General features: G+C 54.4%; 1 protein-coding gene across 1 annotated transcript in view; it reads left to right on the top strand.

The window, feature by feature from the left end:
- Positions 1–2,386: 2,386 nt before the first annotated feature.
- Positions 2,387–14,942, top strand: part of nfkbid (nuclear factor of kappa light polypeptide gene enhancer in B-cells inhibitor, delta) — a 159,083-nt gene continuing 146,527 nt past the window's right edge. Inside the window, exons 1-2 of the mRNA XM_078199151.1 lie at positions 2,387–2,467; positions 9,745–9,869. Coding sequence (XP_078055277.1) covers positions 2,387–2,467; positions 9,745–9,869 — 206 coding nt within the window. The remainder of the gene's footprint in view (positions 2,468–9,744; positions 9,870–14,942) is intronic.

Genomic DNA, 14,942 nt, shown 5'->3' with positions numbered 1-14,942 from the left:
GGTAATCAGGACACCTAAAAACTTGAAGCTCTCGACCATTTCTACTTCGTCCCCATTGATGTCGACAGGGGCATGTTCTCCACTCCACTTCCTGAAGTCAGTGACTATCTCCTTCATTTTGCTGATATTGAGGGAGAGATTATTGTTGATGCACCAGTTCACCAGATTGTCTATCTCATTCCTGTACTCTGTCTCATCATTGTTTGAGATCTGACCCACTGCTGTGGTGTCATCAGCAAACATGAAAATTGAATTGGAGGGGAATTTGCCCACAGTCATAGGTGTATAAGGAGTATAGTAGGGGGCTAAGGACACAGTCTTGTGGGGCAAAGTTGTTAAGGATCATCATGGAGGAGGAGTTGTTGCCTATCCTTACTGATTGCCTCTTAATAGACTTGCTGGGGGGACTTTCCCATCCTGACTGCCACGGGAATCGTAGCGGGCGGGGGGTGGGGGGGTGGGGGGGGTGTGGGGGGGGGGCGGGGTGGGGGGTGGACCATGCAAAGATCCGTTGACCTCTGCTGCGATTTTCCGGTTTTGGGCAAGCGTGGCTGGAAAATCCCGCCCATTCTAATCAGGATCTTTTTTTTACATTCTCACTGCGGAATGAATAACACAAAGAAAGGCCATTCGGCCTATCATGCTTCTGCCAGCTCTTTGGCAGAGCTGTCCGACTATTGCCACTCCCTTGTACATTATACCACTTCAACGTCAACAAAATGAAGGAGATAGTCATCGACTTCAGGAAGCGTATTGGAGAACATGCCCCTGTCTACAACAGTGGGGACGAAGTAGAAATGGTCGAGAGCTTCAAGGTTTTAGGTGTCCAAATTATCAACAACCTGACCTGGACCCCCATGCCAACACTAGTTAAGAAAGACCACCAACACCTCTACTTTTTCAGGAGACTAAGGAAATTTGGTATATCCGCTATGACTCTCACCAACATTTACAGATAGAAAACATGCTTTCTGGTTATATCACAGTTGGTATGGCTCCTGCTCTGCCCAAGACTGCAAGAAACTACAAGTGTCTATCTAATTCCCTTTTGAAAGTTACGATTGAACCCAATTCCTCCACCCTTTCAGGCAGCACATTCAAATGACAAAAACTCAGTTTTCAAAAGAAAAATGCTTCTTCAAGACGTCTCTATTTTTTTTCCAATTACCTGAAGTACGTGACCTCTAGTTACCAACCGTTCTGCCTGTGGAAACAATGTCACATTACTTACTCCATTAAAACTGTTTATGACTCTGAGTACCTCTATCAAATCTGTCACTCACATTCTCTGCTCTAAGGAGAACAGTCCTGGCTTCTCCCATCACTTCACGCAACTAAACTCCCTCACCATTCTAGTAAATCTCTTCTACACCCTCCCTAATGCCTAGAATTTCCTGCTAAATTGTAAAAATGTGGTGCAGAGTTGAACATATCTCCCAGCTGAGGCCTAACCAGTGTTTTATAAAGGTTTAACGTTCTTGATTTTGTTCATTTCTCCATTCCTCTTGTGATCGTGGAGCCGTGAGCACCATCTACAAGACACTGCAGCAACTCATCACGGCTCCTTCAGCAGCACTTTCCAAACCCTGCAACCGCCCCATCTGGAAGGACAAGGGCAGCAGATACCTGGGAACACCAGCAGCTGGAGATTCCCCTCTAAGTCACTTACCATCTTGACTTGGAAATATATCAGCCGTTCCTTCACTGTCGCTGGGTCAAAATCCTGGAACATGCTCCCTAACAGCACTGTGGCTGTACCTACCTGACATGGACTGCAGCAGTTCAAGAAGGCAGCTCACCACCACCCTCTCAAGGACAACTTATCTCATGTATTTCCAAGTTTAGGTCACTAATATAAAGCAAAACAGCAGTGGTCCCAACACTAACCCTTGGGCAACCATTGTATACTTCCTTCCAGTCTGAAGAACAAACATTATTCACTACTGCCTGCTTTCTTTCCCTGAACTAATTATGTATTGACAGCACGGTGGCACAATGGTTAGCTCTGCTGTCTCACAGCGGCAGGGATCTGGGTTCGATTCCCGGCTTGAGTCACTGTCTGTGCGGAGTCTGCACGTTCTCCCCATGTCTGCGTGGGTTTCCTCCGGGTGCTCCAGTTTCCTCTCTCAGTCCGAAAGACGTGCTGGTTAGGTGCTTTGGCTATGCTAAATTCTCCCTCAGTGTACCCTAACAGGCACCGGAGAGAATTTTCACAGTAACTTCATTGCAGTGTTAATGCAATTCCACTTGTGACACCAATAAATAATTTTTTTTTAAAAACCACTGCCACTGGACCTTTAATCCCATGGGCTTTAAGTTAGCTAACAATTCTGTGGTGCCTGGTCCCCTTAAAGGGCAATCTCCTGGAAGGGTCACATGACCCGGGATGGCGAACCAGGAACTGTGTTGGGGCTTCACTCCAACTTGCCTGGGCTTCTCCCAGCAGTTAGATCCTGGAGGCATGACTGTAAGCATTGAATCCTCATTGGTCTGTGTGTCGTTGTTACTGTTAATAAATGCTGTTCATTCATTAATAACTGGTGGAGCCAAATTACTACATTAGGCGATGAGATAAAAAACATTTATTTGTGCCATCTAGTTTTTAGCATCACTGCATGACTTTGAGCAGGGCGGCATGGTGGCACAATGGTTAGCATTGCTGCCTCACAGTGTCAGGGACCCGGGTTCGAATCCCGACTCGGGTCACTTTCTGCGTGGGTTTCATCCGAGTGCTCCAGTTTTCTCCCACAGTCCAAAGATGTGCAGATTAGGTGGATTGGCCATGCTAAATTGCCCCTTAGTATCAGGGGGATTAGCTAAGGTAAACGCATGGAGTTATGGGGATAGGGCCTGGGTGGGACTGTGGTCGGTACAAACTTGATGGGCTGAATGGTCTCCTTCTGCACTGTAGGTATTCTATGATAATAAAGGCTGACACTCGAAAGCAGTTTTGAGGGGGCGGGCAGCATTCAATCAACACATTCTTCAAAGAATACATTAAACTAATCCCCAAACTGCTGGAGTAAACTATATGTTAAAGAAAGTTTAAAGTTTATTTATTAGTGTCACAAGTAGGCTTACATTAACACTGCAATGAAGTTACTGTGAAAATCCCCTGGTCGTCACACTCCGGCGCCTGTTCAGGGACACTGAGGGAGAATTTAGCACGGCCAATGCACCCTAACCAGCACGTCGTTCGGACTGTGGGAGGAAACCGGAGCACCCGGAGGAAACCCACGCAGACACGGGGAGAATATGCAGACACTGCACAGACAGTGACCCAAGCCAGGAATCGAACTCAGATCCCTGGTGCTGTGAGGCAGCAGTGCTAATCACTGTGCCACCGCGCTGCCAATGTAGAGAGCTATCCGAAGAAGAGGAGGGTGTTCTCTTTTGTCTTGACCAACATTCTTCCCTCAACCTGCTTTGGTTGGCCTTGGTTAACTGCCCACACGTCTCATTTTTGTTTGTCCGACCTTGTTCTGCTCAAGATTGTTTGTCTAGCTTTCAAGTATGTTTTTGTCTTCAAGGTACTCTGAGATATTGCTGAAAGGCATATTGTTCAAAGTTTATTTATTAGTCACAAGTAGGCTTACATTAACACTGCAATGAAGTTACTGTGAATATCCCCTAGTCGCCACACTCCAGCGCCTGTTCGGGTACACCGAGGGAGAATTTAGCACGGCCAATGCACCCAACCAGCATGTCTTTGGACTGTGGGAGGAAACCGGAGCACCCGGAGGAAACCCATGCAGACACGGGGAGAATGTGCAAACTCCGCACAGACAGTGACCCAAGCCAGGAATTGAACCCGAGTCACTGGCGCTGTGAGGCAGCAGTGCTGACCACTGTGCCGCCCTATCGCTGAAAGTATCTCAGATAAAAAAGTTTTTCTTCTTTTTTCTTCCATATCCTGTGAATAATAAAAATTCCCCGAGACCTTGTAGAACCCTACAAATCACTTCAAACGTCCATGCATGCTCCATCAGCAAACGAGTTGGAATCAAGGAGCAAAAGAGATTGCCCTTGTCTCGTACCCAGTGCTACTTCTTATCTTCACTCAAGGAAAGCAAGTAATTAGGAAAGCTAAGAATGTCATCAGTTATTGTGAGGGCAACTGATTACAAAGGAGGGAGCTTATGATTCAGTTGTACAGGGCATTGGTGAGACCACATCTGGAGTATCGGTCTCCTTATTTAAGGAAAGATGTTAATGTATTGGGAACAGTTCAGGGAAGGTTTACTCGACTAATATGAGGAATGGGTGTGCTGTCCTATGAGGAAAGGTTGGCGAGGTTAGGTTTGTATCCACTGGAGTTGGAAGAGTAAGAGGCGACTTGATCATAGAATCCCTACAGTGCAGAAGGGGGCCATTCAGCCCATCGAGACTGCACCGACAACAATTCCACCCAGGCCCCATCCCCGTAACCCCACATATTTACCCCGCTAATCCCTCTAACCTACGCATCCCGGGGCACAAAGGGGCAATTTAGCATGGCCAATCAACCTAACCTGCACATATTTGGATTGTGGGAGGAAAGCGGAGCAACCAGAGGAAACCCACGCAGACATGGGGAGAACGTGCAGGCCCCGCACAGACAGTCACCCAAGCTGGGAATCAAACCCAGGTCTCTGGTGCTGTGCGGCAGCAGTGCTAACCATTGTACCAGCATACCGCTTGAAACCTTTAGGATCTTGACGGTTATTGACAGGATGGATGTGGAGAGGATGTTTCCTCTTGTCAGAATATCTAGAACTAGGGGTCACTTTTCATAATATAAGGGGTATGTCATTCAAGACAGAAATTAGAAGAATTTTTTCTCACAGAGGGTGGTGAGTCTCTGGAACTCTCTTCCTCAAAAGGCAGTGGAAGAAGAGCTAGATAGATTCTTGATTAACAAGGGGTTATTGGGGGTAGGCGGGAATGTGGGGTTGTGCCACCGTGCCGCCCCAGTATCCGCTAAAAGATAATGTAATAAAAAGTTCCAAAGCAATCTTTTTTTTAGTCATTAATGGGACAAAGGCATCATTGGCTGGCCAGCATTTATTGCCCATCCCTAGTTGCCCGAGGGCAGTTGAGAGTCAACCACGTTGCTGTGGCTCTGGAGTCACATGTAGGCCAGGCCAGGTAAGGATGGCAGATTTCTTTTCCTAAAGGACATTAGTGAACCAAATGGGTTTTTCCGACAATCGACAATGGTTTTATGGCCAACAGTAGATCCTTAATTCCAGATATTTTTATTGAATTCAAATTCCACCATCTGTTGTGGCGGGATTTGAACCCAGTCCCAGAACATTAGCTGAGCTTCTGGATTGATAGTCTAGCGATAACACCACTAGGCCATCAGGCAATTTTCATTCAGCGATTTTAAGGACCTTGAAGCAGGAGAGGTGGAGGGGGAAAGGTTCGGGTATGGGTTTCCAAATGTTGGGGCCTATAGGCAGCTGGAGATAGGGCCACCAATGGAGGCCTAAACACACAGGAATCAACAGCAGAGACTGGGGAGAAGTTCTGGCCTGGAAATTAGGAGCCAGAGGCGAACACACACGCTGCTTCCAAAAGGTAGCATGTTAAAAAGTGTTGTGCATTCAAATCATAACCCTTAGTGGAGTATTCAACAAACTGGGGTATATCTGTAGAAAGTTCCATGTACACAGCTTTCTCCCAGCAGGTATATCATGACCTTTTCACAGTATCTTATAACACAAACATACACAGTTCTATTTTTAGGTCCCTCATCAATATAAGCCAATAGTGTGTTCTGATTCAGCCACACTGGTACAGGGCTGTATACTCAAAGACCCCTCCCATACAGTGAATTGGCCATGATTTTCCGGGTGTCCATATCTCTGCTGTAAGAACACGACAGGCAAGATAAGAAGATGGGGGATATTAACTCTGACAACTGAGCGACAGTCACGGACAGCCGTGACATCTGGAGGCTGACTGTTTGAAAGGGTATCGAAAGAGGCGAGTAGAAATGGGCGGCACGGTGGCACAGTGGTTAGCACTACTGCCTCACAGCGCCAGGGACCCGGGTTCAATTCCGGCCTTGGGTCACTGTCTGTGTGGAGTTTGCATGTTCTCTCGAGCCCGGGTCCCTGGCGCTGTGAGGCAGCAGTGCTAACCACTGTGCCACCATGCTACCCACAATTGCTTAAGCAACCCCATTTGAAATGTTCTTAACTTTCATAAATGAATGTTTTCTGGACATAAATAAAATAACTGAATAAAGTGTTCTGTCGAAGAGTCTCGATGGGCCAAATGGCCTCCTTCTGCATTGCCGGGATTCTACGAACTATAAAAGCTGACTTCCATTTTAAAAATCAACTCACTGTCTGTGTGGAGTTTGCACGTTCTCCCCGTGTCTGGGTAGGTTTCCTCCAGGTGCTCCAGTTTCCTCCCACAGTCCAAAGATGAGCAGATTAGGTGGATTGGCCGTGCTAAATTGCTCCTTAGTGTCAGGTGGAATAGCAGGGTAAATATGTGGGGTCATGGGGATAGGGCCTGGGTGGGATTGTTGTCAGTGCAGGCTCGATGGGCTGAATGGCCTTCTTCTGCACTGTAGGGATTCTATGATTCTATGAAAAGCACAACTGGTCGAGAGCAGGACCCGTACATCTTCTCAGCCCACTGCCTTCTGCTGCACTAAAATTACAGGGTTGGGCCCCTGAGCCACATCAGGTGAGTTGACAACCATGGTGCAAACCATTCCTTTATGCCACAGGAGCATCAGCGTAACACATAGCGAGCGCTGTGGGTAAGGCAGCCACCTCCAACCAAGTCTTAAAATCGGACCAACCCAGATAAAGAGCAGAGCACGGAATTATTCGTTGAGTCCTTAGATTTTTTTAAAGTGTCACAAGTAGACTTACATTAACACTGCAATGAAGTTACTGTGAAAATCCCCCTAGTTGCCACACTCCGGCGCCTGTTCGGGTACACTGAGGGGGAATTTTGCATGGCCAATGCACCTAACCAGCACATCTTTCGGGCTATAGAAGGAAACCGGAGCACCCAAAGGAAACCCACGCAGACACGGGGAAAAGGTACAGAGTCTGCACGGACAGTAACCCAAGCCGGGAATTGAACCCGGGTCCCTGGCACTGTGAGGCAGCAGTGCTAACCATTGTGCCACCGTGCCGCCCGCAATTGCTCTGCTTAAGAAACCCCATTTGAAATGTTCATAATCTTCATAAATGAGTGCTTTCTGGACATTAATAAAAGAACTGGGTAAGATGCTTTGTCGGAGAGTCTCGATGGGCCAAATGGCCTCCTTCTGCACTGTAAGGATTCTATGAACTATAAAAACTGACTTTCATTTTAAAAATCAAACCTTTGCCCAGAGCTTACGTTGCAGAGATTTCTGGATATCCCAGTCAAAATTTAAGATGACAATATTAAATCCTCCATAGTGATGGAACACTTCACTGTTCCATCAAGCTGGTTGAGTGAAAACCAGGACACAAACAGCCAGATCCTCGAGCACTCAAAACAAATACGAGAAACTAAGAGCAGTCAATATAGATAAAGCAATGGGACATTACTGAGCCAGATGGGTTTTCCCGACAATGGTTTCATGGTCATCAGTAGATTCTTAATTCCAGATTTTTTAAAATTCAATTCAAATTCCACCAGCTGCCATGGTGGGATTCGAACCCGGGTCCCCAGAACATTAGCTGAGTTTCTGGATTAATAGTCTAGCAATAATACCACGAGGCCATCGCCGAGAGGTGGGAGTTGCAAACTCCACACCAAGGGCAAAACCGAACTTGGATCTCAAGCACTGTGAAGCAGAAGTGCTGACCTCTTTGCCACCACTAGCCTGCATTGATATATTGCCTTTCACTTCCTAAAATGTCCCAAGGTATTTCATTGCTAATGTTCACTGTCGAATGCAGCAATTTATTTTCACACAGCAATGTGGTTTGCTGGTGTTCACCGGGGGATAAATTCGCCGGTGGAACCACTTTCATCCACCTCCATAAGCAGACAAGATTTCAGTTTGATGGTACCTCCAGTCAAAGCAGCACTCCCTGTGTTTAAGTTCCAGAGTAGGACTTGAACCCTTGGCATTTAGACTCACTGGCGTGTCGTCCAACCAACTGAGCTAAACTCTCAAAGCTTGACAAAGCTTTCACAAGGGTCATCCGGACTCGAAACGTCAGCTCTTTTCTCTCCTGACAGATGCTGCCAGACCTGCTGAGATTTTCCAGCATTTTCTCTTTTGGTAAACTCTCAAAATAATTGACTTGCTTGAGGGAAAAGTACTGCAATAAACATTTCTCTCTGCTTCCCCCCCAAGCTAGACCATGCGCATCAGCAAGGTTCCTGCTCCAACCTTTGGACTGTGCTGAGTTAACCAATCTCAGGCGGGGAACAGAGGTGGATTTACACTTTATGGGGTTCTGCACTTACCTTCATTTCTGGGTGCCCCCCTCCCATAACGTCATGCCTGCCCCTCCAGTGACATCACACACCCCGACCTCGCCCACAGAATGCAAAGGCACAAGTCACGAAATACACAAACTGACCACTGCTTAACTGCTTTATAACTTGTAAAAACATGCCTATATAATTGCTGAATTGAAATGGGTGGCATGGTGGCACAGTGGTTAGCACTGCTGCCTCACAACGCCAGGGACCCGGGTTCAATTCCCGACTTAGGTCACTGCCTGTATGGAGTTTGCCCATTCCCCCCGTGTCTGCGTATGTTTCCTCCGGGTGCTCCGGTTTCCTCCCACAGTCCAAAGATGTGCTGCTTAGGTTGATTGGCCATGCTAAATTGCCCCTTAGTGTCAGGGGGATTAATGGGGAAAAATATGTGGGGTTACGGGGATAGGGCCTTGGTGGGATTGTTGTTGGTGCAGACTCGATGGGCTGAATGGCCTCCTTCTGCACTGTGGGGATTCTATGAAATCCAAGCCTAGCTGTTCTGAGAATGACAGTAAAGATGGTCATTATTGCGATGTGAGTCTTGAATTTACTGAGCAACGAGTTGGAAAAATCAGCAGCCCAGCCCAGTGCAGGACAGAATGAGTCAATCCAGTGCAGGAGCAAGTAGTCCAATCAACAAGATGTACATGCTGCCATTCAGTATATTTCAGAGCTTAATTCAGCTTCAAAGTTAACTTCCCCTCACACAATCAAAGCACTTATTGCTGTAAATTCACGTGAGTGGACTGCCCAGTGAGTCCAAGTCCAACATCAGTAGCTTTGTCCATCAGGATTCTGTTCTTTGTCCTGAAGAGACTTCCTGAAGGCCGGTCTTGAGTGCGATGGGAGTTAGAACGACCAACATGTGACCAGCTACAGCCATTATATCCGACCAGCAATGGTCTACATTGAAAAACAAAATTTAAACAAGAGAATATGGAAGAGAGGCAGATTTTTAACATTTTCTTGCTTCCTTCCTTGTTGGCACGGCGATTTAAACAGCTTTATTTCTGCACATTTTCTCCACAAAATCATCAATTACAGATCGTAGGTAAAATCTTGTAGATGCACTTTCGGTTGTCAATGTTGCTGAACTTGTCAAGTGTTCCTGACTCATCATACTTCACAAATAACTTTTAACTCTTCAAGTGCAGAAAAAGAACGTTTACTGGAAGCATCTGTGACAGGTATTGTTAAAAATATCTTTAGAATGGTTTCCAAATTTGGAAAGGTTGCCCACAAACCACCAATCAGCAGATTGGTAATGTCGCTTCATCTAAACTGACTTTGATTCTGATGAATTTTCAGAAAAATCAGGCTTTTGTCCTCAGCCTTGGGGATCGAGATGCCCCACTTTCCCACGCTGCTGGATCGTCACCCCGAGTTCCGCCCAGCTGGCCAACGACCCTGTGGATTTTTGCCGAGTCCCAGAGGTGCCTGGCACCTCACCTTGGGGGTGGGGGGGGGGGATGTGGGGGGGGGGGGATGGGAGGGGGATGTGGGGGGGGGTGGGAGGGGGATGTGGGGGGGGGGGTGGGAGGGGGATGTGGGGGGGGTGGGAGGGCGATGTGGGGGGGGGTGGGAGGGCGATGTGGGGGGGGGTGGGAGGGGGATGTGGGGGGGGGATGGGGGGGATGGGGGGGGAGATGAGGGGGTGGGGGGGAGATGAGGGGGTGGGGGGGGGAGATGAGGGGGTGGGGGGGAGATGAGGGGGTGGGGGGGAGATGAGGGGGTGGGGGGGGAGATGAGGGGGTGGGGGGGAGATGAGGGGGTGGGGGGGGAGATGAGGGGGTGGGGGGGGAGATGAGGGGGTGGAGGGGAGATGAGGGGGTGGGGGGGAGATGAGGGGGTGGGGGGGAGATGAGGGGGTGGGGGGGGAGATGAGGGGGAGATGAGGGGGTGGGGGGGGAGATGAGGGGGTGGGGGGGAGATGAGGGGGTGGGGGGAGATGAGGGGGTGGGGGGGAGATGAGGGGGTGGGGGGGGAGATGAGGGGGTGGGGGGGGAGATGAGGGGGTGGGGGGGGAGATGAGGGGGTGGGGGGGGAGATGAGGGGGTGAGGGGGGAGATGAGGGGGTGGGGGGGGAGATGAGGGGGTGGGGGGGGAGATGAGGGGGTGGGGGGGAGATGAGGGGGTGGGGGGGGAGATGAGAGGGTGGGGGGGGATGAGGGGGTGGGGGGAGGGATGAGGGGGTGGGGGGAGGGATGGGGGGTGGGGGGAGGGATGAGGGGGTGGGGGGAGGGATGAGGGGGTGGGGGGGAGATGAGGGGGTGGGGGGGGAGTTGAGGGGGTGGGGGGGAGTTGAGGGGGTGGGGGGGGAGTTGAGGGGGTGGGGGAGAGTTGAGGGGATGGGGGGGGAGTTGAGGGTGTGGGGGGGGAGTTGAGGGGGTGGGGGGGGAGTTGAGGGGGTGGGGGGGGGAGATGAGGGGGTGGGGGGGGAGATGAGGGGGTGGGGGGGGGGGAGATGAGGGGGTGGGGGGGAGATGAGGGGGTGGGGGGGGGGAGATGAGGGGGTGGGGGGGGAGATGAGGGGGTGGGGGGGGAGATGAGGGGGTGGGGGAGGGAGATGAGGGGGTGGGGGGGGGAGATGAGGGGGTGGAGGGGGGAGATGAGGGGGTGGGGGGGGGAGATGAGGGGGTGGGGGGAGATGAGGGGGTGGGGGGGGAGATGAGGGGGTGGGGGGGGAGATGAGGGGGTGGGGGGGGAGATGAGGGGGTGGGGGGGGAGATGAGGGGGTGGGGGGGAGATGAGGGGCTGGGGGGGGGAGATGAGGGGCTGGGGGGGTGATGAGGGGGTGGGGGGAGATGAGTGGGTGGGGGGGAGATGAGGGGGTGGGGGGGAGATGAGGGGTGGGGGGGAGATGAGGGGGTGGGGGGGAGATGAGGGGGTGGGGGGAGATGAGGGGGTGGGGGGAGATGAGGGGGTGGGGGGGGAGATGAGGGGGTGGGGGGGGAGATGAGGGGGTGGGGGGGGAGATGAGGGGGTGGGGGGGGAGATGAGGGGGTGGGGGGGGAGATGAGGGGGTGGGGGGGGAGCTGAGGGGGTGGGGGGGAGATGAGGGGGTGGGGGGGGAGATGAGGGGGTGGGGGGGGAGATGAGGGGGTGGGGGTGGAGATGAGGGGGTGGGGGGGGGAGATGAGGGGGTGGGCGGGGGGAGATGAGGGGGTGGGGGGGAGATGAGGGTGTGGGGGGGGAGATGAGGGTGTGGGGGGGGAGATGAGGGGGTGGGGGGGGAGATGAGGGGGTGGGGGGGGGGAGAAGAGGGGGTGGGGGGAGATGAGGGGGTGGGAGGGGAGATGAGGGGGTGGGGGGGGAGATGAGGGGGTGGGGGGGGAGATGAGGGGGTGGGGGGGGAGATGAGGGGGTGGGGGGGGGAGATGAGGGGGTGGGGGGGGGAGATGAGGGGGTGGGGGGGAGATGAGGGGGTGGGGGGGGAGATGAGGGGGTGGGGGGGGAGATGAGGGGGTGGGGGGGGAGATGAGGGGGTGGGGGGGGAGATGAGGGTGTGGGGGGGGAGATGAGGGGGTGGGGGGGGAGATGAGGGGGTGGGGGGTGAGATGAGGGGGTGGGGGGGGAGATGAAGGGGTGGGGGTGGAGATGAGGGGGTGGGGGGGGAGATGAGGGGGTGGGGGGGGGGGAGATGAGGGGGTGGGGGGGGGAGATGAGGGGGTGGGGGGGGGAGATGAGGGGGTGGGGAGATGAGGGGGTGGGGGGGAGATGAGGGGGTGGGGAGATGAGGGGGTGGGGGGGGAGATGAGGGGGTGGGGGGGGGGGGAGCTGAGGGGGTGGGGGGGGAGATGAGGGGGTGGGTGGGGGGGAGAGATGAGGGGGTGGGGGGGGAGATGAGGGGGTGGGGGGGGGGAGATGAGGGGGTGGGGGGGGGAGATGAGGGGGTGGGGGGGGGAGATGAGGGGGTGGGGGGGGGAGGTGAGGGGGTGGGGGGGGAGGTGAGGGGGTGGGGGGGGGAGATGAGGGGGTGGGGGGGGGGAGATGAGGGGGTGGGGGGGGAGATGAGGGGGTGGGGGGGGAGATGAGGGGGTGGGGGGGGAGATGAGGGGGTGGGGGGGGAGATGAGGGGGTGGGGGGGGAGATGAGGGGTGGGTTGGGGATCTGAGGGGGTGGGGGGGGAGATGAGGGGGTGGGGGGGGGAGATGAGGGGGTGGGGGGGGAGATGAAGGGGTGGGGGGGGAGATGAAGGGGTGGGGGGGGGAGATGAGGGGGTGGGGGGGAGATGAGGGGGTGGGGGCGGAGATGAGGGGGTGGGGGGAGATGAGGGGGTGGGGGGGAGATGAGGGGTGGGGGGAGATGAGGGGGTGGGGGGGAGATGAGGGGGTGGGGGGGAGATGAGGGGGTGGGGGGGAGATGAGGGGGTGGGGGGGAGATGAGGGGGTGGGGGGGAGATGAGGGGGTGGGGGGGGAGATGAGGGGGTGGGGGGGGAGATGAGGGGGTGGGGGGGGAGATAGGGGGTGGGTGGGGGAGATGAGGGGGTGGGGGGGGAGATGAGGGGGTGGGGGGGGGAGATGAGGGGGTGGGGGGGGGGAGATGAGGGGGTGGGGGGGAGATGAGGGGTTGGGGGGGTCTTCATCATCAGGTGTTTGGGGGGGGTGATGAGGGGGTGGGAGGGGGTGGGGGGGGGATGAGGGGGTGGGAGGGGGTGGGGGGGGATGAGGGGGTGGGGGGGGATGAGGGGGTGGGGGGGGGGGATGAGGGGGTGGGGGGGGATGAGGGGGTGGGGGGGGGATGAGGGGGTGGGCGGGGGATGAGGGGGTGGCGGGGGGGGATGAGGGGGTGGGGAGGGGGGATGAGGGGGTGGGGGGGGGATGAGGGGGTGGGGGGGGGATGAGGGGTGGGGGGGGGATGAGGGGGTGGGGGGGGGATGAGGGGGTGGGGGGGGGGATGAGGGGGTGGGGGGGGGATGAGGGGGTGGGGGGGATGAGGGGGTGGGGGGGGATGAGGGGGTGGGGGGGGGGATGAGGGGGTGGGGGGGGGATGAGGGGGTGGGGGGGGGATGAGGGGGTGGGGGGGGGGATGAGGGGGTGGGGGGGGGATGAGGGGGTGGGGGGGGGATGAGGGGGTGGGGGGGGATGAGGGGGTGGGGGGGGATGAGGGGGTGGGGGGGATGAGGGGGTGGGGGGGGGATGAGGGGGTGGGGGGGGATGAGGGGGTGGGGGGGATGAGGGGGTGGGGGGGGGGATGAGGGGGTGGGGGGGGATGAGGGGTTGGGGGGGGATGAGGGGGTGGGGGGGGGATGAGGGGGTGGGGGGGGGATGAGAGGGTGGGGGGGGGATGAGAGGGTGGGGGGGGGATGAGGGGGTGGGGGGGGGGATGAGGGGGTGGGGGGGGGATGAGGGGGTGGGGGGGGGATGAGGGGGTGGGGGGGGGATGAGGGGGTGGGGGGGGGATGAGGGGGTGGGGGGGGATGAGGGGGTGGGGGGGGGGATGAGGGGGTGGGGGGGGGATGAGGGGGTGGGGGGGGATGAGGGGGTGGGGGGGGGATGATGGGGTGGGGGGGGGATGAGGGGGTGGGGGGGGGGATGAGGGGGTGGGGGGGGGAGGGGGGTGAGGGGGATGGTGAGGTGGGATGGGGGGGAAGCAGAAAGACTTGGATAAGTTACTTAGAGAGTCAGTGCAGATTCAATGGACCAAATGGCCTCTTCTGCACTGTAGGGATTCTATGATTTTAACTCCTTGATCCCCCACAATAACCAACCAGAATTTGAAACTATTACATTTCTGCTGTTCCATCTCTGATAGGTTCTTGGTCCCCTGGTTTCAACAACATGACCTTTGGGATATGAGATTTCCTCAGGCACTCTTAGTCTAGTGATATTTATGCCCATTCCCAAGCAGATATTTAGCCAGTTTTCACATTAGATGCAAAGCGCACCTCACAACCCCAAGTAACATTGGGAGATAGTATACAATGCATGATATTGGCTTTATCAACTCTCCTGATATTTATTTCCATGAACCTCAGAAACCTAAATGAGAATAAGTTAACAGGTGGTTTACACTCTAGCTGAAACTCAAAATTACCCTCAGTATGGTGAAAAAATGGCCTTTGGATTCAATAAAGAACAAAGAAAAGTCCAGCACAGGAACAGGCCCTTCAGCACTCCAAGCCTGTGCCGATCATGACACCCTCACTAAGATAAAAAAGAACCTTCTGCTCTTACTCAGTCTGTATCCCTCCATTCCCTCCCTCTTCATGTACCCATCCAGATGCCTCTTCAATCTTTCAAAAGCACCTGCTTCCACCACCTCCTCTGACAGCACATTCCAGGCACCCACCACTCTCTGCATGAAAACCTCCTCCGCACATTTCCCTTAAACTTTCCCCCTCTCGCCTTGAACCTTGTAATTGATGTTTGAGCCTCTCAGTTGCTGGAGAATAAAGGAGACACAAGTTCTGTTTTTTCATTAACTACCTTTATTTCTTTGATCCAACTCCACACACAATTCTCCACCAACACCCAGTGCCACCTGTTGCCCCTTTATATATCAG

This window comes from Mustelus asterias, chromosome 27 (genome assembly GCF_964213995.1).
Source record: "Mustelus asterias chromosome 27, sMusAst1.hap1.1, whole genome shotgun sequence".
In the NCBI taxonomy this organism is placed as follows: Eukaryota; Metazoa; Chordata; class Chondrichthyes; order Carcharhiniformes; family Triakidae; genus Mustelus; species Mustelus asterias.
Note: the sequence above shows the minus strand (reverse complement) of the source record. Positions and strands in the feature narration are given on the sequence as shown.